Source organism: Urocitellus parryii, chromosome 6 (genome assembly GCF_045843805.1).
Source record: "Urocitellus parryii isolate mUroPar1 chromosome 6, mUroPar1.hap1, whole genome shotgun sequence".
NCBI lineage: Eukaryota > Metazoa > Chordata > Mammalia > Rodentia > Sciuridae > Urocitellus > Urocitellus parryii.
Genome location: NC_135536.1, coordinates 130450469 through 130475080, shown reverse-complemented (window position 1 = coordinate 130475080; position 24612 = coordinate 130450469). Strand labels below are relative to the sequence as shown.

Genomic DNA, 24612 nt, shown 5'->3' with positions numbered 1-24612 from the left:
TATTTTCACTAAGTACAACTGTAAGAACAAATTCTTGTCAAATAATTAGAAATATTTAATCAATATACTTATTATCAATAAAGTATATACTTGGAAACAATTCTGAAGCAATAAAAGACCTTATGCTAAAATAAATCATATTCTTCCATAATGCAATCATTTATTTAACAAAAGCCGGCCCAGTCAGTTTAATTCATTTGTAAATATTTGTTTCTACTTTGCTTGCTGACATCATTTTTTCCTTCCCTCCCTATCCCTTTTCTTCACACTGGAAATGGTCAGTGAGGTGATTATACCCCATTTGGGGCCTGGTTCTACTTCTTTCTGAACATAAAGTCTGGGCATAACAATTAGGTACATAATTACTTAAGTTTACCCTGAAGATTTCTTCAGAGCTATCATTCTTCCTAACATCATTCTAGCAACTGTGTGATTCACCCCAATCTAAGGTCTCGTTGTCTGTAACAGCTGTTCAAATCCCTGTGACTCTAGAGAGGGCAAAATTCTTCTCAGAGGTGGTCAAAATGAAGTAGGTTATTTTGCAATCTTTACTACATGCCAGGAAATGACGATTGAATAGGAAATTATCCTTATTTGGAAAGGTGAAAATATACAAAAGCAATTGAGTGATTTATTAACAATTCCTTGCTTACATTTGTACTTTTACTTTATGGATTAAGATGCATCATATCATCTGATGCTCAAAACAAACAGTGTGGTAGGCAGAAGAGATATTCTTCTACAAATGAAGACAAAGAAGCTCAGAGACATGAGGCACCTGCTTAAGGTGGCACAAATAGAAATTGATGGCAGTAGGATTTGAGCTCATGTGCTCTGATTTCCAGCCCCCAAAAGCTGTCATGTTGCAATGTTTCTTACTAACTTCAGTGTAGTGAGGAGTGGTCTCCAGCACTGCCCCAAAACTTGACTTGGCGTACACTACCTGGGTGCCTTAAAATCTGAGGAAACTGAATCGTACTGTTTCGGAAGAGAAATCCATATGTTGTTGTTTCAGTGTTGCTGTTGATGGTCCCAATGTTCTTGATAAGTGGTAACTGGTATATGACCTTTATAACCACATAATTGCCATAATTATAAACAGAAGTGCAAATGATAATAGATTAAGGATAAAATATCAAACAGTATGCTAAATATTAAAGTAGTTCAGATGGAAATGTACATTATTCAACATTCAGAAATGCAAATTAACACAATCTTGATTAAAATATCAGTAAAAACTTGATTTTAAGATTCTGATCTCCTATAATACATTTTCCAATTTTGTTTAAAAATCTGAAAAATCATGTTTATCTTATAGTTTTTTCACTATAAAAATCAGGTTTTCCCTTGAAAAATCAATACCTTGTAGTTAGCTTCCTTTTAAGTATAATTTGATGATTAGGAGGCTTTCACTGCAGGAGTGATCTTGCGGAAGAATTTATGGCCTTGGGAATTTGTATTTTCAAATATATAGCCTGGAGGAGAGGGATAGCTAGCTGGGCAGATTTCCTGTTTCTTTGGTGTGTACTCTATAGAATACATAGTGATATCATCGAATGGAACAGAACTCTTAAGAGCAACATTTAAAGGTTTGCAACTCTCTGTTGGAATCAATTCATGTGGCACATAGTGAGATCTGAAAGTGCTCAAACCATCAAATTTTCCAGAAGGGTTGGGAATCTGCTGCTGCTGCTTAATGAGCCCTTGACGACAAATTTCCCATACTGGAAAATCTTCCTTCATGGTGCTTTTTCCTTGGAAAGGAAAATTGTTTTTTCTTCTGTGAGAAACTGGCCTGATGGGAACAACACGGTTGGCCTGATAGGGAACATAGTCAAGGTGGCTTGTGCTGTTTAACTGCATGCTGCCTGTAGGGGGCACATACTCTGGTACTTTCTTGACTTCTGGTGGTGGGATTTCCCATGGTTGGAAACTTTCCCGGAATTCAGTGTTTCCTTCAAATTGAGCACTTTGGGTCACTCTGGTGTGGGCAGGTCTGCAGATTTTTGCAGTTTCACCAACAAGACCCTGAAAGTCATTCCGGTGAGTTGTGAGATCCTCAAAAGGTTGGTCAGTTGGCTTGTAAACTTCTTTTGGCTTTTCAAACTTGATTTCTAGCTGATGAGGTACATAATCAATGCGATGACTTGTATCACCATTAAAAGGGGCTGTAGAACGCTTGACCACAGAGAAGGGCTTAAAGCTTTGCCTCGGTTTTATCTCCTGAGGAACATAGTCATCCTGAAAGGTAGTTGAATTTCCAAATTTCACAGTTGGGGGATGATAAGTTTGTTCTGGTTTATAAAGTTCACTTTTCTGAATGCCCCAAGATCTATAATCATCTTAAAAATTAAAACAAAACATTTTTAAATGCTGAAAGAAACAACTCCCTTCTAAGAATCATGACTGATTTATTTCTTAGTCAAACATCCTTTCTTTTAGAAAACCAAACACTAGCATCAAGTATGAAATTACTTTGATGGCCTCAGATTTGCTATTTTTTCTTCATTTCCCCCTTCTTCTACCCATCTCCCCACTTTAGCACACCTAACTTTTCATTTCCAGATTCACCTAATTACATACAAGGGAATGGCACGTCTGAGCCCATTTGTGGATTATTATTGAAAGCCAAAAGGACTGTGTGGTGAGGACAGTTTAAAAGGGTATGGTTTCAATCCTGGGAACTGGCTAGGATTTTCACTATAACTTGCAGAATGCTAAGGCAAGTCATCAAATCCATGAGTTAATGTAAATCAAGTGTTCTAATGTGAGAGCACAGGTGATGTGTGTCTACTCCTCCCTTTGGAGGGTATCCTCTAAGGAGAGAAAATTTCAATTCCATTATGGGACTTCTTGAGCAAAGTCAGGGTAACTAGTATTATCCCAGAGATATCATTGGCTTCATTTATTCTTCCTTATGTGAGATTCAGACTTTCAGACATTCACAAAAGGTAAAGCTCCATTTAGAGGCCAGGGTCCTGAAGTGAGTACCATCAAAAGTGTTTTAGAGCAAATTGTTGTATGCATTTGCGAATGTCACTATTATGTATAACTATAATGCACTAATAAAAAATGAAATTTCTAAATGTAAAAAATTGCATGGAGAACTTAGGAGGGAACATAGGATCTAACTTCTGAGATTTAGAAATTCAATACTTTAACTCTGTTTCCCATAGCTTACCTGGACTGTGGATAGAAAACTCAAGTGTTTAATATTTAAACTGAGAATTAGTTAGAATAGGTTTGTTAAAACAAGGTAATGTATTAGAATATGGACTAAAATCTATGCAAAGTACACTGAAATAGCCAGACCTTGAATACTTATTATGTGGAGCATCTTTCCTTTGGAAAAGAAAAATTCTTCATCCAGAGAAATTTCTGCCAAAATAGTCAAGAACTGGACTAATAATTAAGCTACTGATATTTGGATAAGAATGGACATCTGTTGCAACAGCAAAATATCTTTAGGTTATCAGATACCTATGAAACAAACTGTCAAGAAAAGATAAGCTAGATCAAATAGTCTTGTTTTGTGAAACAGAAGTTGAAATTAAGAGCTAGATAGGAGAAGAATCTATAAATGATGCCATGAAATAGAATTGGAAATTTGTGGCACTCTGAAGTTATTTTAAGACAGACTTGTAAGAAAATGGAAATGATACCATAGGCAGAGGAGCCCAGTTAGTAGGATGGCCATCAGAGCAGAGGCATAAAGGGAAGTGGTGAAGATTCTGTGAGAGAGACTGTGACGCTCATTAGAGGTGAGGAAGAAGCTCTTGACTCAAGCTCCTTCTACTGAGCTGCATTCCATTTCCAGTTCACTTGAAGCTTTACCACAAAACACCACATTGCAGTAGCCAACAGGAAATCAAGAGATTTCAGTAAAATTCTACAGTTCCACAAAATCATGCATAAATGGGCTGATTTGGTACACAGGCTATAGTCTGGTGCTCCTTGCCTTAAAGTTTATAGTACATATTTTTAATTAATCATAATCCACCTGCAAGCAATAGTATTATGATTTATATACACAGTCATGTACCAAATAAGAACAGGTATCATTAAGGAATGCCTTATAAGGCAATTCTGTCATCCTGCAAACATCAGAGTGTTTAGACTAAGTGTTAAGACTAAGATGGCTGTATCACCACTAGGTGTTATAGTCTTACAGGTCCATGACAGTCTGTGTGATCCATCATAGACTGAATCATGGAGTGCCTGACTGTAATCTTAAATACTCTCAACAGTAAACTTCCAACTCCTACCTCCATTTTGTATTTATTGTTACTATATTTTTAATTTTATGCATTGTGCAAAATAACAACAAAATTGTCTTCATTTATGCTCCCAAAACTATTTTATATTAATTTCCATTTTAACATTTTTCTGGGGATCTTCATTTCCTTATGTTGAGTACGTTTTTGCCTGGCACCATATTCCTTGTACCTAAACAATCTTCTTTAAAATTTCTTTTAGTGAAGCTTTATTGATAATTCAGTTTTCAGTTATTTGAAATGACTTTATTTATGATAGATAATTTCATTGGGGATTGAATGTGGTTGACAGTTTTCCTCTTCAACCCTTAGCATTTTAAAGATGTTAACTCCATCATCTTCTGGTTTGATTGTTTCTGACATAAAGTCTGTGTGTCCTTTCTTTATTCCTCTATATGTAATATGTCTCCCCTACACCCAGGTGCTTTAAGGATTTTTTTCATTTTTCATTTTCAAGTCAGAATTTCTAGATGATTTGTTTTCTTCTTTTTATAAATTTATTTTGCCTGGGGTTCTCTAAGCTTCTTGGATCTAAACTTTGATGTTATTCATTGTCTTTTGAAAATTCTTTTCTATTACATCTTCCAATAATTCTTTTATCTTTTCTGAGATTTCAAATATGTAGATGTTAGGCCCATTAAAAAGTGTCCCATTGGTGACTGTGGTGTGGCTCGGTGGTACGGTGCTTGCTTCCCACGTGTGAGGCACTGGGTTCAATCCTCAGCATTACATAAAAGTAAATAAACAAAATAAAGATATTGCATCCATGTATAACTAAAAACTATTTTTTAAAAAAGTGTCCCATAGCTTTGGATGGTCAGAATCTTTTATTTTTTTCATTTTTCTTTCTCCTTGTGTTTTGGTTCAGGAATTTACATTGACTTATTTCAGGTTTACTTAAGTTTTTCCCTTGACTGTGTTATGTCTATTGATATGCCTATGAAAGTCATCATTTATCTTGGTAATTGCTTTTATTTTTGATTTCTAATTATTTCAATTTTATAGTTTATTCATCTTTTTTTCTAAAATTCATTTGTTCATGTGTTGTTGTCCACCTTTTCTAACTACAGCTTTTAGTACTAGTTACTAGTCTTTTTTACTAAAAAAAAAAAAAAAAGAAAAAAAAGTTTTCTGGATCGTTCCAATGTCTGGTTAATTTCTGAACCTGGTTTAGATTTGGTCTCTTGACAGTCCCTTCCCTTCTTTCCTTCTTACTTTTTAATTTTCTTTGTATAATTTATAATTTGGATTTGAAAGCAGGATATTGTATATAGCACAAATAATAATATATGTAGAGATGGATACATATCTTCATCTGCTGGATCTTCAGTGAGTGGAGTTCAGTCAGTTCAATTTATAGTTGAACTGGGTTTGAGTTTTGTTGTCATGCTTACCTTCAGTGCATCTCCAGTTTCACATTCTTTTGGCATCATCTTTTGCTCAGATAAGAATCTGATTTACTAGAGTTTTTTCATTGTCTGCCCCATTCTCAGCTATAGGCTTTCTCTTTACACCTATACCTCAGAGAAAATATCTTTCTCCATATCCTGCCTTTTAACAATGGTAAACTGCTATTGTTATCAATGCTTAGATATGATGTTGGAGTGTGTGTATGGGGAGTTGTTTCTCTGTGCTTTGTCCAGCTTCAGTCTTAGGCAGGTCCTATGCCTCTGGGTCTCAGAAGTAGAGCTCTCTATATCCCTTGATGTAGCCCATCTGTAGTGAGTTGGTTCCAGGACAATCTCCCATTCTTTCATGCTAGAAGTCTTGTCTTGCTGCTGCTTCTTGTTTTTCCTTTTCATTTTCCCAAGTTGCAATAGACATTCACTTTTTCTTTGGGGATAACAGTGATACCTTTCCCGCAACAGACTAATGCTTTGTTTGTAGGTCTGAGGCATTCAAATGGAGCTTTCTGCCTTTCCCACAATGATGGTTATGTTTCTCTCCATGCCTGCTTCCACTGACCTCTAGTCTTTCCTTCAATCTTTCTAACGAACACACAGTGAGCATCCAAAGAGAAGAGTGTCCAAGGCTCTCTGGGCTCTCACACTAAACTATACTCAATCTCTTAATAATTTGTTTGAAACAATGAAAATTTTAAATCTCTGCATGCCAGCCAGTCTGCATTCTATGCACTGCTCCAAGGGAAATGTTACTTGCATCCTGTCTCAACTTTGAGGCAGCTGTTTGTCCTTTTATTTCAGATTAGCAGGTTGACTCGTGGTCTCAGCTTTCTGAAGGATTCATGAACATCTATCATTTTTTAAATTATTTTATTTGTTAGCTCGAGAACACACCACTTCTAGTGTTGTGTATCTTATTTGGAAGCTGGAAATCCTGAATTTTCCTTTATGATAAGGCTTTAAATTAAATCTTCACGCCTCAATTTCTTTTATGGATATAAAACTATTATGACTTTCTTCTTGAGTTAATTTGGATAAATTATACTTTTCAAAAAATTTGAAAATTTCATGTATTTTATCAATTTTTTTGGTATACATTTTTAATAAACTTTTCTTAATGTATGAAAAAATGAATCTTTGAATTTAACTCAATGTTTATTTCATTTACACTTAATGTAACATATGATCTAGCTGAACTTAAATTCACTGTATCATTATTTACTTTTGATTTTCCCCATGCTCCTTTATTTCCTAACTTCTTTTAGATTAATAAAGGGTATTTTTGTTATTCCATTTTTCTCTGTTAGAATTTTAATTATAAATTTCTGTATTTGCAAAATAAAAAGGTGTATTTACTTACTATTCTGGCCTAGTCAAACTAAATTGATATTCTTAATATTTCTAGAACAATGGAAGAATCTCTTGTTTAATTTCAATTATACCTTCCTTCCTTTTATGCCATTGTTCTATTTTACTTCTACATTTGTGTGAAAATATAGTTATTAATATGACTTAAAGAAGTCAATATTTATTTATATTTATCCAAATAGTTTCCATTTATATGTGCTTCATTCCCCCATGCATTTCATACTTCTATCTGGAATCATTTTCCTCCAACCTGAAAAACTTGTAATAAGGGCCTGCTGCTAATGAATTCAGTTTTTGTTTTGCCAGAAAATATTTTTACTTTGTCTTATTTTTTGAAGGATGCTTTCACTATTTACAAATTCTAGGATTTGCTGGGTTTAAAATTCTAGGGTTCCCTCCTCCTACCCTTTTGGCACTTTAAAGATGTCTTTCCATTGTCTTTTGCCTTCCATAGTCTCTGTAAAAGTATTATGCATTTGTTAAAATGTCAGATATCAGTTTTGAGTTGTTTTTGTTTTTGTACTGGGGACTGAACCCAGGGGTGTTTTACTACCGAGATATACCCTCCACCCTTATTTTTTGAGACAGTGTCTCACTCGCTGGGCTTAAACTTGAAATACTCCTCCGACTGTCTCCAGAGTCAATGAGATTATAGGCGTGTGCCACTGCACCTAGCTTTCTCTTATTTTTAAGAAGTCATCTTTATTTTGTCATAAATTTGACAACAGTTGCTTTGGGATAATTTCCTATGTTTATCCATTTTAAGTTTCTTGATTCTATGGCCTGATTCTATCACTGATTTTGGAAATCTCTTGACCATTTCCTCTTCAAATATTCCCTGGCTTTTTCACAGGTCTCATGATATTTTACTATATGCTGAATGTTGTACATAATCATAGAAGCTAAAATCAATGTTATTTGCAACAGGAGACAGTTTCTTCTTTCCTCTAGTAGGCAGAAAGAATTTAGGGTAGGTTATTTTATTCCAGTTGGGAATTAAGCTAGGTCAGCTCTCACTGGCATCTTTAGTTAGATGTATTCTTCCTCTAGTTTCAAATGTCTCAAGGACAAGACTTGAGGTGACTTTGTATTAGGGCCTTCATTCTAGTGGGACTTTTCCTCCTAAGCATCTATTCCCATGTAAAAGTGGAATATTTCTGTGGGAGTTTTTTTGGCCCAGTTTCTTAGCCCATCATGATCCTTAAACATTCTGTCAATGTCCCACAAGGAAAACTGCCGTGCATCTGGAGTTCTAGAGTCCAGTTTGTCAAACCAGCCCACAATCAAGTATTCCACCAGTTTCTCTTTCCTACAGTAGAGTGACTATGCCTATGCCAAGATCAATCCTTAGCCTAGAACTAGACTTGACAAATGCTGCCACAGAAATAAACAGTTGGACATTTCATCTCATCTAGGAGGGTTCCTCCCTCTCAGGAGTTTTATTTGCCTCCTCACTTGTCCCATGCCATTTTTAAAATATAAGCATTTTTAAAAATTCTATACTTAAAAAAAAAGCCTGTTGCAGTAGAAGTAATGCCTTTCTGCCATCTACTGTATCCTACTGGCAGCAGAACTTGTAAAAATTTGTAATGGCTATAGGAAAATCATCAAGCCTCATAGCGTACCAAATAGCTTGGCTCTTTTCAACCTATATTTATAGAATTATATTCCAATTCCTCAGCTCTTACCATGTCTACTAATGAATTCTTTCATTTTTCTGGCTTTATGATTACATGCTTGTTTTGTACCAGATTTTGGGATATTCTGTCTCTCTTTATCCATAATCACTAATCTCCAATGCATTCACAGGCTAGCCTAAAGTGATATATTACAAAGTATACATTTTTGAAGTACTGATTGTTCCTGAATTAATGAATTATCTACCACCCTTGTAGTATATATTATTTATTTTTAGTATGGCTTAGTTTCCATTATACAATACAGAATTTTTAACTATAATCATCATACTTATATTAGACCTCTAGACTTACTCATACTATAAACCTGCAACTTATTATTTCTTACCTTGTGATAGTATCCTGCTAAATACAACTTTATACCCTTTGGCCAACACTTCCCCATTTTTCCTCACCTCCCTGCCCCTCATAACCATAGTCTTATTCTCTGTTTCTATGTGTTCAATAGTTTCAGATTTTACATATGTTGGAAGACGCAATAGATTTTTCTATTCTGAACATTTCACTTAGAAAAATGTTCTCATAAATGACAGGATTTCCTTTGTTATGATTGAATAATATTCCATTTTTATACACACACGAACACACACACAAAGTTGAATATCCTTAATCCAAAAATATGAAATGCTCCACAACTTAATTCAAACCTTTTTAAATGCCAACATGAGGCCACAAATGGAAAATTCCACATCTGACCTCATGTAACAGGTCAGGCAAAACACAGGCATGCTAAAAATATTGTATAAGACTATTTTTGGACTATGTGCATTTTATGTTTAGACTTGAGTCCTTTTCCCAAGATGTCTCATTTTTAAAAAACTGAATACTTCTGGTCCCAAGCATTTCAGACAAGGAATGGCTCCCTCCCCCTTCCCCCACACAATATGTACATACCCACCCTCAATTTCTTCATCCATTTATCTTTGTGTGGACACTCATGTTGTTTCCATGTTGGTGATTGTGAATAATGCTATAATGAATTTGGGAGTACAGGTAATTTCTTCAAGATACTTAATTCATTTTTTTTTCAGGTATACATCCAGAGGAAGGATTTCTGGACCACACAAGGTTCTATTTTTAAAAAAATTTTGAGGAACATAAAACTGTTTTCCATATGGATATACCAATTTATATTCCTACCATAATGAATACAAGTGTTTTCATCTATATCCTTGTTAACATTTGTTATCTTTTTTGTAAAACCCATCCTAACAGGTATGAGGTGATGTCTCTGTTTTTGATTTATATTTCCTGATATTAGTTGAATAGATCTTCATGTACCTTCATGTATGTATTCTTTGGAAAAATGTCTATCCAGATCCTTTGGGCATTTTTTAAAAATCAGGGTTTTTTTGCTTTTCATTATGTGATTTCCTTATACATTTTGGATCATATTTTCTCCCAAGGATGCTGTACAAAGATTTTTAGTTAAATGTAATCCCATTTGTCTATTTTTGCTTTTGTTGCTTGTGATTTGGGTGTCATGTCTCAAAGATCATTTCCAAAATCAGTGTCAATGAACTCTGTTTCCTTCTTCGAGTTTTACACTTTCAGTTCTTACATTTAAGTCTTTAATACACTTTCAGTTTATTTTTGTGTATGGCATAAGATAAAGGTACAATTTCATTCTTTTATATAGATATCCATTTTTCCCAAAATAATTTATTAAAGAGAATATTCTTCCTGCATTATGTATCTGTGGTACTCTTGCTGAAGGTTAGTTGACTGTTAATGCTTAGGTATATTTCCAGACTCTTGATTCTGTTCCATTGGTTTATGAGTCTGTTCTTTTGCCAGTATCATACTATTTTGATCACTCTGACATATAATTTGAAATCAGGAAGTGTAATGTGTCCAGCTCTGTTTCTTCAAATGATTACTTTGGCTAATCAGAATCTTTCATAGTTTCACAGGAATTTTAGAATGCTTTTTTCCTATTTTTGTGAAAATACCAATGGGATTTTTATAGGGATTGCATAGAATCTATAGATCGCTTTGGGTAGTACTGACATTTTAGCAATATTAATTTTTCCAATCTCTGAATGGGTTCCATTTATTTGTATCTTCTTTTAATTTCTTTCACCAAATGTGTTATAATTTTCAGTATATAAATCATTTATCTCCTTGATTATCAATTATAAAATTTCTTAATGTCTACACCCATTCTGCAATCCAGATATTTTTATTTCCTACAATGGCTACAGAGCAGGGTAATCCCTATGTCTATTTATTATTATGGTTTATTTTCATGTACATCTTAATATGAATAAATTTCTAAGCTGAGGATGCTAGGAGAGCAGATACATTTTGTTTCACAAACTCCATGTCCAGAATGTAAGTGTTGTTCTGCTTACCAATTATAGGGTTGCTTATTTCTTTATCATATCCAATTTCTGTCTTTCCTCTTTGATTTTACAGATACCTGCCCTTAAGTAGGAATCTAAAAAAAAAACCTTCAGTACAATTACATAGCATTATTAAGTACAGCCTTGGCCCTTGCATTTCTGTTGTCTCATGCCTGAAAACCTGGAAGTTCAAAATGTCACCTTTCCTGAATAGAAAAGTTCAGGAGCTAGAAGGCCAGCCTTGAATTATGAAAATGAAAATATGAGAATCCATAGAGAACAGTTTATGGAAAGCCAGATCTAGGGTTGGACAGAGAAGCAGAAAGAGAGAGGAAGAGAGAGAGGGAGGGAGGGAGACAGTTTTGTGTATATATCCAAACCATAAGGGGATATCAATATTATTCATATTTTTTGTAGATCTTACATAGAGAAAAATCTTACTATGTTTTTATAAAAGAACAAGTAAAATAATCTTCATCAATTATCTTTTATGTCATATTTTGTGCTGTACATAGTGTCCCACACATATAAAAATCTGTATCTCAGCTAATACTATATGTTATGTTTGATTGTAATATACCATATTCACAGTCTCCACAATTTGTCCCTTGGGTAGCATCTTATGTACTCACAGCTTTAAATATCAGAAAGAATATTGTTCCTGACTTGCCTAATGGTATATGCTTACAGACCACAGTAAATGGATACCATGTACTTTACTTACCCAGTGAACTGGTAAATGTGAAATTTACAGAAAAAAATATGTATTTAGTTATCACCTGATTATTACCTTGGTTGTAGATGGCATCACTTTTACAAAAAGGTTTCATATTAGGACATGCCCATTCAGCAATTTCACATAACTAATGGAAAGAGTGTAAGCCTATATATGCAATTCCTTTATTTATAAAGGAAAATATAGAAATAATATCTACTATCAAGTTAGTCTATTAATTTAAAAAAAATTTAGTTGTAGATGGATACAATATCTTTGTTTCATTTATTTATTTTTTATGTGGTGCTGAGGATTGAACCTAGTGCCTCACGCATGAGAGGCAAGCACTCAACCACTGAGCTACATCCCCAGCCCTAGATTAAGACCCACCAACCCCTCAAAAGTAATATAGTATTTTAAAATCAAATACATTTTTGGAAAGAAAAATTGGTCATACATTGCCCAGTACTTTTTCAAGTTAGTTATTCGGAGCAGGAGGTATTCTTATACTTCTTTCATGCTATAAGTCTTAGAGCTACAGGTCCCCTATGTTGATAATCCAGCATTGTCTGTCAGGGGACAGTTGGTTTTCCTCTAAGGTTTGGTATCAGGAAACATTTGCTTATAGATGGAAGCTTTATCATCCATCCTGATCTATTTCAGTATAAAAATAATATTTTGGTTCCTTATCTATTAATTCTTTTGCTTTAAAAGTTTGTTCAGAAACTGAATGCAGAAGAGGACTGCTACTTATTTGATCTTTTCAAAGACTCCAACATTCTTGATAGTTTCAACTAATTCTAGGTTGGGAAGAAAGGTACAATGCTAATTAAGATGATATAAATGACAGATATGACATAATCCTTGCTAAATGGTATTCTTTTTTATGTTTTAAGATAGGGAAAACTAATTAAGAGCTGAATCTGGAGAAGAACCCAAGCCTCTTAACTCTCCATTAGGTAAATGGTGTTTGGGTTTTTGTTTGTTTGCTTTTTGGCTATATGCTATTTTCACCAGAGAAAAACTTCTTTCTTAAACCATGGGTGGATACATTTGACAAAACACCAAATTTAATCTGATATTAGATATCAAAGCTGGAAGTTTTAGTTGGTTGGCTCATTCATTTTTGAAATAGCAAGTTACCTTTATAGGTTGGGACAGTGTCCAACTTCCCTTTTTTAACTTGTTGTCTTTCCAAAGGCCGGACTATTACCACAGGCTGCACTTTATAAGAATTAAAATCTCGTTTGTAGGTAGTACCAAGATCAATCTTCCCTTGTTTTGGTTTATATTCTTCTGGTATGTGGCGAGGCTGTTTGACTATTTCATAAGGACGATAATCTGATCTGAAATATATAAATTTGAAACATAGCCTCACAAGACCTTTTATTTTGATGATCTCAGTATTGATAATTTCAGTTGTCTCTTGCCTAAAAAGTCTAAAATATTAAAATGGTAATATTTGATAAACAATTTGAATGAATTAATTAAATTCCTTTAAAAGGTCCTGTTAGGAGACTCCATATCTTAAGAGCAATATGTTGAAAATCCTAGTTTTCAAAATATCAAAACAAGAGATGCTCAATTAATTTGATCTTAAATAAATTAAATCCTCAAATAATTGAAGGTGAAAGGTTTAAACTTGCAAAATTTATATATATATATCTCCCTGTATCCACTGTCAAAATCCTTCAAAATCCTTATTGATCCTACATAAAGACTCCAGTAAACTATTTGGGCATACTTTCTTCTTATTTAAGTCAGGTTGTCCTGCTCAGTTTTAGATAAGTAACTCTTGCCTTTAGACATAAGTCACATTCACAGTGTCAGTAGAAGTCCTACTCATATTTGGATCTCTCAGAATCATTTTCCATGGATGGAAGCCAGATGGTAATCCAGTCCCTCTAGGCATTACATAACGTTACATGACAGAAGACTACTGAGGTAGTCTGATGAAATGGAGAATACCACAGATTCAGACTGCCTGGATCTAAATCTTTGCTCTGTCAGTCATTCACTAACTACCTGTACAACCCTGAATAATACAGTTAATGTGTTTTGCTCCTTCCTTCATATATAAAAATGGGACAATAATATCATCTACCTTGTAGTGTTTTAAGGATACACAAATACTTAGGAGAGTACTTGATAAGTAGTAAGGGCAATGTTATCTACTGTTAACTATTATTCTAAGCTTTTACAGACTGCTTTTTTTTCTTCTGGATTCTGAATCCACAGACTCAAAAATAACAAAAACAAACAAACAAAAAAACCCCCAAACCAAACCAAAACAAATAAAAAACTCACTGAGTCCCTTTCTCTTATTTCCAATATAACCTCTTTCTCAAATACTTCAGCCTACCTCTTCATTCCACTTCAGTCTAGCACTGTCACCAACCTAATACAGTTCTAAGGTTCAGAATGACTTCTATGTGACTAAGTCCATCTGACATCTTTAGAACTCATCTTACTTGACCCCCATCACAGTAATTGACATTACTGTTCACATACTGTATTTCCAGGAAATTATCCCTTCCTGCCTTCCTGATTTATTTCTTCTCCATCTCCTATATAGCTTCTTCCACCTCTACTCAACCATTAAATAAATGTTGGAGTTCTTGAAGGCTTGGACTACACACACTCCTACTCTCACCTAACATTCACTCCCACAGCTTTGATTACTACCTCTATAGCAATGACTCTCAAATTTACTTCAACTTAGTACTCTTCTCTTAGCTCCACACCAGCATGGATACTCAATGGCACATCAAAACTCAATATGCTCCAAATCAAATTATTTCTCCCCAACAAATCTGGTCTTTGTAATTTTTCCTTATGTTAGTGAACAGCATCAACATCTCTTCAGCTCATAGTCAAAAACTTAGGACTCACACTTTATACACAGTCATTAATCAACTCCTGTCAATTATGCCTCCTAAATATCTTTAAATCTAACCATTCTTCTCCATCTTTATCACCAAACCATAATAGTCAAAGCTTTCATAATAGCCCAGTCAAATAACTCCAATAGCTTCCTGAACTCATTTACCTGCATCCACTTTAGGCCATTCGCCAATCTTGTCTCCACTTTGTACACAAAGTAACTCTTTCACATGTGAATTGGATCATTCTTGCCCCCATGGCCCTAGCTCCCTCCTTAGGTCTCTTATCTATCTACTCACCACTGTACTTCTCCCCACAACCCCCAACAAGAAAACAGAAAGGAAATCTTCACTGGTACTTATTGCTCTAAGAATATAGATAAAATAGAACAAGGCCCAAAGGCCCTGCCTGTCATTCCTCACTACACCCTCCTTTTGCTTTCTCTGCTCTAGCTCTCTTTCTCTGAAATTTCCCACTTTCTATGTTCCTTCCTACTGAATGCTTCTTTTTGCCTGGAATACACTTCTTTCCTCTCTCAATACAGTTCACTGTTTAACATGCTTCAGGTTTTAGCTCATTTTTCTTATACCTCCCTGATAAATTCGAATATCTTATTCTAGCTGTTAAGGTGCCTATCCTTCATAGATTTTATCACTGTTGTGCTTTGATATTTATTTCAAGTGATGTTTTGATTGGCTTCTCCACTAGAATGGAACATCTGTGAGAAATGAAATCCTGTTTTTGTTCACACTGTATCCCAGATGCATAAAACAACGCTCGAGGCTTAACAAATGTTTGCTATATATTTATTTAATGGATGAATAGTAATTGAAATCAGGTAACTCTTCTCAGATATCTGAATTGTTCTTTACTCTGCTCAAATGCCAGGTATTGGGAATAGGCTAAAGTACAATCAGGAAGTTAGTGAAAGGGAAAATCATAGAGAGAAGAGTAGGGAGAAAGCTTAGTTTATAAGTCTTAGAAGTTTCTTGGAGTACATTGTTTTGTGTTAAAAATTATACCTCCACATCCAAAGCACTTTTCTGTGGAGAAGCAGTAACAGTAAATGCAGTCTATTCATCTGATATATCCTGAAACATATGACAGGTCTAAAATCCTACTTCTACAGGGCAAACTTTCCTGTCAACTCTGGTAGTCATCTAACTATGCTACAATTATAATGCCATAAAGGATCAAAGTATTCTATAAGTTCAGATATCTGCTCTTTACACAGTTTCTTTGAAACGTATACAATGGCTTCTTATTCTACAAATAAATCAGTTTTCTACTTCCTATTCAATGTATTCATCTTGAGGAGTCAAGCAAAAGCTCCAAGCCATTATGCTATGATTCTTGTCTTACAAAGTGGAGAGATGATGACTTAAGAAATGTAATTTTTAATTGTATTGGCATATTTGGACTTTTGAGTTTGGGGATATGGAATGTTTCTTATTTACCTTTTTAAAGTTTTCTTTCTTCCTTCTCTTAGGGTGACCTGAATAAGTCAACTGAGAAAAATTAAATTTGTTGTGGTGCTTTTAAAACCCTAAGTTATAAAAAAAAAAAAAAATTGACATGAGTTCCTTAAAAGCAGGAACCTGAAATTACTGATATTTTTATTCTTGATGCCTAAGATAGTGCTTTGAATATAGTGTACATCAAATAAAATAATGAAAACAAAGAACTAACCCACTAAACTGACAAAATACAAATAGATACAAAGATACAAATAAATAAAAATGAAAAATTTAGGATGAGTGGGATTTTTTTTTTTCATCATTCACGGAACCTACCATGTGCCAGTAAGTGTTGTGCTAGAATTTTGGAAATAGGATGATAAGAAAACAATGGACATAATTCCTACTGTCATGAAATACTAAAACTAATGTAATGAATGTACCTTGAAAACTTACACTGAGGAATTTTATGTAGACTGAAAACTAGGTGAGGTGTAGAGAAGATTTTTCCAAGAGATAATCACGTTGAGATTTACAGACTGAATGGGTATTAAACTAGGGAAGGAGAGGGGGAAAATTCCAGGTAGAAAAAAATTAATATCTTAGAAGGATTCCAGGCATGGGAAACCTGGCATTTTATAGGAAACAACAACAACAAAAAGGCCTACAGGATGGAAACATAAAATAAACTAGAGAAGCAAGTAGGGAGTAAACCATGCAGGAATTGTGGTAGGAATTTTGGTCTATGTGAAATATAATGGGAAAGTTTTAATGTATTTTCATCAGGGACTTAACAGGATTGGATTTTCACTTTTAAAAGATCATCCTGGCCAACTGAAATATTGAAAAGAAATCAGAAATGCAAAAACTAGAGAAGATACAGGCCTAAACACTGGGAAGCTACTGTTATCCTCTGGGTGGCAGTGACAGTGAAAAGTAAAAAAGATCACTATATATTTTAGGGAATAAAAACAAATCAATAGAACGTTTTATTTCCCTCTTTTCTTCTCAAATTTTTAACCTAACTTAAAGCTCATCTTTCTATTTTTCTTGTGACTTAACTAGTTCTTGCTTATTGGATTTGTTTAACTTAAATCAACTAACTATATTTAATAGCTAGAAAACCTTGTTCCCATCAGAAGAGTTGAGAAAAATATAAGTAAAGCAAGTAATTGTGCAATATTTACTTAAATGTAGTTATTCCTTCCATTTTACCACGGCATGCTCGAAATTCTTGCTTAGGTTTAAGACTCTGTGGTGGAAGAACATTGCCATACATGGGATACTTTTCCAAGTATTCAGTTGTGGGGCAAGACAAGCCAAAATTTTCATAAATCCTTGTGGTTCCATGTGGACAGTGATGTCGCCTGTGCAAACAAACAAACTGAAAGATTATTTTGCCTTAAAAAAAACACCTTGTGTGATTATTAATCAGAGACAGACCTCCAATGACTCAGAACACATAAACTTTAGAGCAGCTTTCCTAGACAACCTGTTCCTTCTGCAATGATGTTTAAAAAAAGAAGTATCCTTACATGGTAGAAATATTGTCTTGTTAATTTACAGACCTGAGAAGCCAACAAGTAATTTCCTAGACCCCATGCAGACCAGTTGCATATATAATTTAGGTTTCACCTATTTCATGTACTCACATGAGACTCTGATTTAGAACAGAGCTACATAAGGAGAAAAGCAGGGCACCACATTCATTTTGCTTGTATGGATTGAGGTAGAGACAAAGAGAGTTTAGGGTCAGTTAGGCAGTCCCCTGATTTTCAAGGTGATTCCCTGACTTGGCAGCTTTCTGACTTTGGTAGAGTTGAGTGGTTCTGGAGGCTACAGCTCTGTCACAGTGTTCTGATTGTGGCAGAGTTAGCAGCTCCCTTCATGGTCCAGGGCTACAATGAGATTTTCAGGTACTTTTCTTCCTTGGAATCTTGGTTTAAAAATGGTTTCAGTTCTTTCAAGTGAATTATATATACTCCTTATATACAGTTAATTTTTGCCTACACTAATCAGAATAGATTATATTCCCCATAACTAAGAGCCCTAAATAACACATTAATGCTTTAAAAAAAATGGACATTTTGGTCAACCACAAATTACATACACAGTGATAGTCCAATGAGATTATGTTGTCTGGTAACATCATAGCCATCTTAGTTTGTGTAAGTATATTCTGTGATGTTCACACAATGGTTAAATCTCCTAATGATCAATTTCTCAGAATGTATGCTCATCCTTAGGTGATATATGAACAGATATCATATAAACTAATAGGATAGAGTTGTTGAAAAATATGAGATTGACCTCTATGAATGACCGTTGGAACATGGTGAGACAGGAAATAGTTAAAGGGGAGGGCGTTGTGGTAGAATAGCATGCAATGAATACTCTCTTTTTCAAAAATAAATAAAAACTATGTATGAAAAACAAGTGTTAAAAAATATACAGGGTTTTCACTATAATTTTTCAGTGCACAATTAGTAAAAGAGATAAAACCTTTTAAAAATAAAACTAATAAAACCGCAAACAAATAAAAAAGTAAAACCACATTATTCTGAAATAAGGTCAGTTTCTCAAGTCTGGTATCATTTGGAGACTCCAGGCCATGGGGGAAGGTTGTAAAGCTGAACCTAAAGAAAATGTATATACCCTGCAGATAAATCATGGTGGACGGCATGAAGAATTATAGCGTAAAGAAAACAGGTGGTGTCACAGGATGTCCAAGAAACTCTGAAGTCAGAAGGATCAAGAGATTAGGGAATATCAACTGAACATGGTGGTTGTTTTAAAGTGCTGAAGTGATTTAGTGTCACACATAGTCAAGACTCTTAGAAGTAGAAGCAGGGTACACAGGTCATGCAAGCATAGAGGTGCTGTTATAGCTGAATGAGTTAAAGAACCAAGTCGAATCTTTGGAATTTGTCATGTTTTTAGTTTTATTTTCCATGAAAAAATACATTCACATTTTAACAAACAGTGTTGAAGAATTATGAAGAAAAAGCCTTTAATCCTGATATTTCCAAAATTTTTCTTATTTCTGCTTTTTAAAGTTTTATAGGAGGCTATAATCTGTAACTTTTTATGAACTTTGCTATATTAGCTTAAATTACTAACTTTTCAAATTTTTACAAGATTGAAGATAAAGATTTAGTTGATTTATACGATTCTCATTCACTTCCTACATACATGGTCATTCATTCATTCAGCAAATATATAATGAGTAAAAATCTCAGTATTGAGGACAGTATTAAGATAGAAAATTCTGTGTCTTACTTGAATTTACACCCTAGATAGGGGTAAAGAGAAAAAATAGGTAGAATATCCTAAGTACAATGGGAAAAGAAAAGAAGCAGGGAAGTGGGATATAGTGTGGAGGTGGGGCAAAGTATGACATTTGAACAAAGGTTTCAATGACAGACTCTTTCATTATATTTGAGCAAAAATCTGAATGAGCCACACTTTTTTTCTAGCATCCCCCATTTCTGATTTCTAACATAAGAAAACCCCACCATAGTTTAACAAGCATAAAAACATCATGTACGCATTGTATAAAGAAATACATTAGAGATGGATGGTTGCTTCAACTTTTTAAAGAATAAAATAGATGTGTGAAACTATTAATTTTCATAGTGTAAGTGAAAAAAATAAAAGACTCAACCAGCAAATGGACATTTAGCAGAAACAGGTCAAAGCTTCCCTGAAAAGGTCTTCTGATGATCTTAATCTTCTAGAGAAAGGAAATTTATTGAAATATTAACAAACTTGTTTTCTTGTTCTTTTGCCTCTTTTATATCAAGCAGGTAGTCATGACCTTTATATAATCCCTTGTTGAAGAGATTTCAGGAGGAGGGAGACGTTGCTTCAAGTCAACAAATTTTCCTGCTTTTTGCAAAAGAAACAGTTCATGGAAGAGATGAAATAATGCATTTCTAATGGGAGGTGAAAGATAGTTGTCTTTTAGGTCACAAGAGGAAAAGGATGGTCTTGAAACAACCACCACAAAAATAAATAAAAGAAGGAAGAGTAAAAATCTCCCTTCTGCTGCCAAACCGAGTGAGAAGTTAAAAGGCAGAGGAAAAGGGGCTCTGAGAAGGGTGAGGAATCTTTGCCAGTGTCAGTGTCTCAGGAAGTGGCCAGATTTCAAAAGAGCTGGTTGAGTGGAGCCTTGTAACTACAAGTTTGTAGCTTCCTCAAGGATTCTTACACACGAGAGTATAAGAATAAAACTAGCAGAGATCCTGCTCTTGAAAGAAATATGTGAGCTTCATTAAAGGACTTTTCACTGGGAGATCATACCAATGTTCAAAGGTCAGAAGGAACTCTTTTATTGGCAATGCTTTAGTTCCTTGGATCATTATACTGCTTGAAGAAAATGTAGCCCCCGACACAATGAAGATTGAATTTTCTGACATAAGATGGGAAGAAACTTAGGTTGATTATAAAAAAAAACAAAACAAAAAAACAAAACAAAACAAAAAAACTTCTTGCACACGAGAGTTTGAAGATTCCTATCTCAAAAGTCATATATTAACTAATCTATATGTAATTATAAAGTGTTTATTATGAAAATAGTAGACAAACTGCTTTCCATCAACATGCAAGTGTTTTCCCTTTTAAGGGTATTAAGAAATAGCAAGGAATTGACATATATTTATCTAGCAAATAATGATCTCATCCCTGGGTCAACAGTGAAGCTGGGGAAGGAAGGAAAAGAGTGTGTTTATAGGTAGTGGAAGGTTGTTAGGCAGGACTCACAGACGAGTTCTGGGTTTCGGGATGGGGACTACAGCCTTACCTGTCAGGCAGATTCCAAATGAGGGCCACCTGGACAGAACAGGAATATGGGAATACAGTTTGGGTGGGAGGATGGGAAGCTGGAGATGAAAGAATGTGTAATACTGGTTGCCAACTAATGGCTTTGACCACTGTTCTTTTAAATTAAATAAAATAATAATAATAATAATAATAATAATAATAATAATAATTATTATTATTATTATTATTATTTATTATTCTGGTGGGGCATGCACTCACCAGTCGGATCCACCGCTTACCAGCCTTACAACCGCCGTGGCTTCACTTACTGTTTACCTGGCCCAGATGCTATTCCAATTTGCATAAAGAAATTGGAAACTAGTTTCTAGCTACAAAGAAGAAACATTGTACCCCAACCCAGCCAAAGAGGGGGCGTCGCTGCGCCGCCGCTCCAGGTGTGCTGGGGTCAAGGTGGGGTGCCCGAAGGGCCACTGGGTCCCCTAAGGTCTCCCGGCCCGCCGCTATGCCAGCCATTCTTACCCGCAGGTACAGATCTGACACAAACACTTGCTCCTCATGTTTTCGGCTCACTGCTAGATCCGCAGCGCTCAGCACCCGCAGATTTTTCACCTCTATCTACAGCGCCTACCGTCGTCTAGGCGACCGCGGGATCCCGGCAACTGACGCGGCGCCGGCTTCCGGTGGCGCCGAGACGCCGGCGGGTCAGAGGTCGCGCGTCAGCCAGCCCCGCCCCCAGAACGCAGGCCTGCGGAGCCCTAGCTGAAGCGTGCGGTGTTGGGCAGAGCGCCGGAGCTGGTGAGGAGGCCCCCCCGCGTGCTGGCGGTATGGAGGGACTTGGGCCGAGGGGGTGGCGGGGGGAGACCGGTCGTGAGCCGACGCGGCGTGCATCCAGCGGTAGCTCCCCTCCGGGGCCAGAGGCTTTTCCGTGTGGACTTGGGGTCCTTAAAATTTTCAACATCAAGCCCTACGAATCTGGGGCCCCCGCGAAGATGAAGGGCAGGTGGAGTTGAGATTTTTCATTTGAAAAGGGAAGAAAGATCGGCAGTGCACCTGTTTGGTTCATAAGCACGTGACTCAAAACTTTTTTCAGGCTCTGTAGGCAGTATAAAGCCGAGTGTTTTACCGTGGATAAGAGGGAGCTAGAATATTAGAACCAGGAATTTAGGGGAAGGGAGAGACGTCAACATCTTCTCTTCCTGCTGCATTTGACCCTTCTTAGGGTTGTCGTTGGCCTGGAAGAGTTGGTCAGAGTACGAATCCATGGGTGGGGCTACTGGTGTCACTGCACCCAGCACCCAGGAGCTCCTTGATTCAACATAGCCTTCCCGTCCAGAATAAGTACCCCATAAGTACAGTTTATTGACTTTCAAGCTGGTCTTAGGCCTGGATTGGTATGTCTCATCTATAAGCGTTCATTTGAGTCTTGGTTTAAGGGATCTCAGAAATCTTTCTCAGCTTCCAGCACTTAAATTTCTTTTTCCCTTGCCTGGACCTTTAGTCCTTGTGTCATTTATAATATATCTTTTATTTTTAATCACAGGAAGTGAGCAACCATGGTGCTCAATAGTTTGGATAAGATGATTCAACTTCAGAAAAACACTGCTAACATCAGGAATATATGTGTTTTGGCTCATGTTGACCATGGTAAGAACCTTTTTTAAATGGCTAGTTTTCATTAATAGACAAGGCATGTCTCAGTAAATTGAACCTGTGGGCAGTCAAAGAAGTAGGTCTTACTCCTTTTAAAAGTTTTTTTTTTTTTGTGATGTCAAGAACGCATGCTGTAAAACATATGAACATGGTTAACTATTTATTAGCATTTTTCTATATAGTATGTCACCTTGTTCCTAAATCAGAACTTCAGTTTTTGTTTAAATATGAAAAACTTTTGAAATGACTTTGTTTGTAAAATAGCTGTAATCTTGATATTGTGTCCTTAGAGCCTTTGTTATGTGATCCTATTTAATTCATCAAATGTTTATTGAACATCTGCTAAGTTCAAGGAATTTTGGTAGGTATATCAGAACACAGACATTTATGAGTGGGACACCTGTCCCATATCCTATTGAGGAAGCTTTAGGAATGAAGCAGGCAATATGAGAAAAAGTAGACTGTGACCACTGAGAAAACTAGAGGATTGGGAAGCTAGAGGTGGGTTAACCCACTATGTCCCAGAATCCCACTTATAGGACAAAATTTTTATAGGTGTCCTATATATGGGATGCTGGGACATAGTGAGTTAAGAAAAGGTTTCACAGCATAATTAATATCAGAGATGATCTTTGAAGGCGGTCTGAAGATGACATATGGAGACAAACATTTCAAGTGGCAGTGTGTCAGCCTGGGAAGAAGAAAATACATGTGACTGAAGCCCAGGACACTATAAATGCAAGAATAGCTAAGCATGATACATGTGATTTACATAGACATTGCTGTAATACCATAGCGCTGCTTCATGCTAATCCTGCTATTGGTTTCAGACCCCTTCTGAGTTCTGGTTGCTGAGGCAAAATGATTGGAAAGGGCATGTGAAATAAAACTTATATACCATCATAGAGATGAAGGGGCAGGCTGGATCCTACGTCATAGGACTCTTCATAGCCACTGGGCTACATGTAAGTTAGGGGTTATGTGCTTCAGCTCTGGAGTTAGACATCCTGAATTTATTTTCAACTTCATTTTTAAGTTTCTTTGCTTTCTTGAATTTCAGTATGCAGCATATGTATACCAGATGAAAATCATAGCTATCTTATAGGGATTAAATGTGATGATAATGAGAATCCCTTGGCAGGAAGTTAAATACTTCATTATGAAAATGATCGTTAACATTTTTTATGAGGACATGGGAGCCATTAGCAGAAAAAAAAATAAAACTAAGTTTGATATAGTCAAATAGTAGATTAGATTAAACTGGTAGAGTGCTTATGATTGATTGAAAGGCAGAAAAGAGGTTAGGTGGTTATAGATCACCTTATAGGTGAAGCCAACTGAGAATGAGTTTTACATACAAATCCAATGATTTACCCTGCTGTCCCCAGAGCTTTTGTAATTATACGACCCACATTTTGAGGCCACAAAGTCTGATAAGTTGTTTATCTTTGTGAATTAAATCATGTGAAAAGTCAGTGGTGTGCATGTTTGCAGAGCAATTTATTTTAAATTTCTTCTTTAAAATTTTTAAATGGGTACTATCTTAGAAAACTTTTAATTCATATTCATTCAACTATTTATTGAGTCTTTTTTTTAAAATATTGTTTTAGTTACAGATGAACACAATACCTTTATTTTTATTTATTTATTTTTATGTGATGGTGCTGAGGATCTAACCCAGTGCCTCACACTACCACTGAGCCACCCCCCCCCCAACCCTTGTATGTCTTTCATATGCCAAGCATTACTCTGGTCCTAGAGTTACAGTCATAAATAAAGCAAAGTCCCTGCTTTCTTGGAACATGGAAAGAGCATGATTTTCATGCCTAGAATGAATTCCACTTTATTGGGTAGCAGGAAAGTGATGCTCTAGTGTTATATGCTAACCCGTAACCTTCACATGGCAAATAGATAACATATTATTAAAAATCTTCAGTATTCCTACTGATTGGTCTCTGGTTTGAATTATTATATGGAATTCATAGTTTTGTTGAAGTTCATGGAGTGTAATAAGGACTTGTCTTGAAGAGAAAATCTT

At 35.5% G+C, this 24612-nt stretch overlaps 2 protein-coding genes across 4 annotated transcripts in view; one reads left to right on the top strand and one right to left on the bottom strand.

The window, feature by feature from the left end:
- Positions 1-17325: 17325 nt before the first annotated feature.
- Positions 17326-21484, bottom strand: Saxo2 (stabilizer of axonemal microtubules 2). The gene is made up of 2 exons (XM_026388185.2): positions 21444-21484; positions 17326-17509 (listed from the first exon to the last, which is right to left on the bottom strand). The coding sequence occupies exons 1-2, from the start codon at positions 21479-21481 to the stop codon at positions 17326-17328; spliced, it is 222 nt and encodes a 73-aa protein (XP_026243970.2). The 5' UTR covers positions 21482-21484.
- A 167-nt stretch (positions 21485-21651) lies between these two features.
- Efl1 (elongation factor like GTPase 1) overlaps positions 21652-24612 on the top strand; it is a 136723-nt gene continuing 133762 nt past the window's right edge. For 2 of the 3 annotated variants that reach the window (XM_026388183.2, XM_026388181.2), the window contains exons 1-2: positions 21658-21746; positions 22465-22568. In XM_026388183.2, the coding sequence (XP_026243968.2) occupies positions 22478-22568 (91 nt within the window). In that variant the 5' untranslated portion in view covers positions 21658-21746; positions 22465-22477. Of the gene's footprint in view, positions 21747-22464; positions 22569-24612 lie in introns of all 3 variants that reach the window. The other variant, XM_026388182.2, reaches the window with a different exon arrangement.

Excerpts from the sequence above, each read along its gene's own strand:
- Saxo2 (XM_026388185.2), bottom strand. The coding sequence starts at position 21,481 with ATGAGGAGCAAGTGTTTGTGTCAGATCTGTACCTGCGG. Across the intron at positions 17,510-21,443 it reads TGTCAGATCTGTACCTGCGG|GCGACATCACTGTCCACATG; the intron begins GTAAGAATGGCT and ends TTGTTTGCACAG.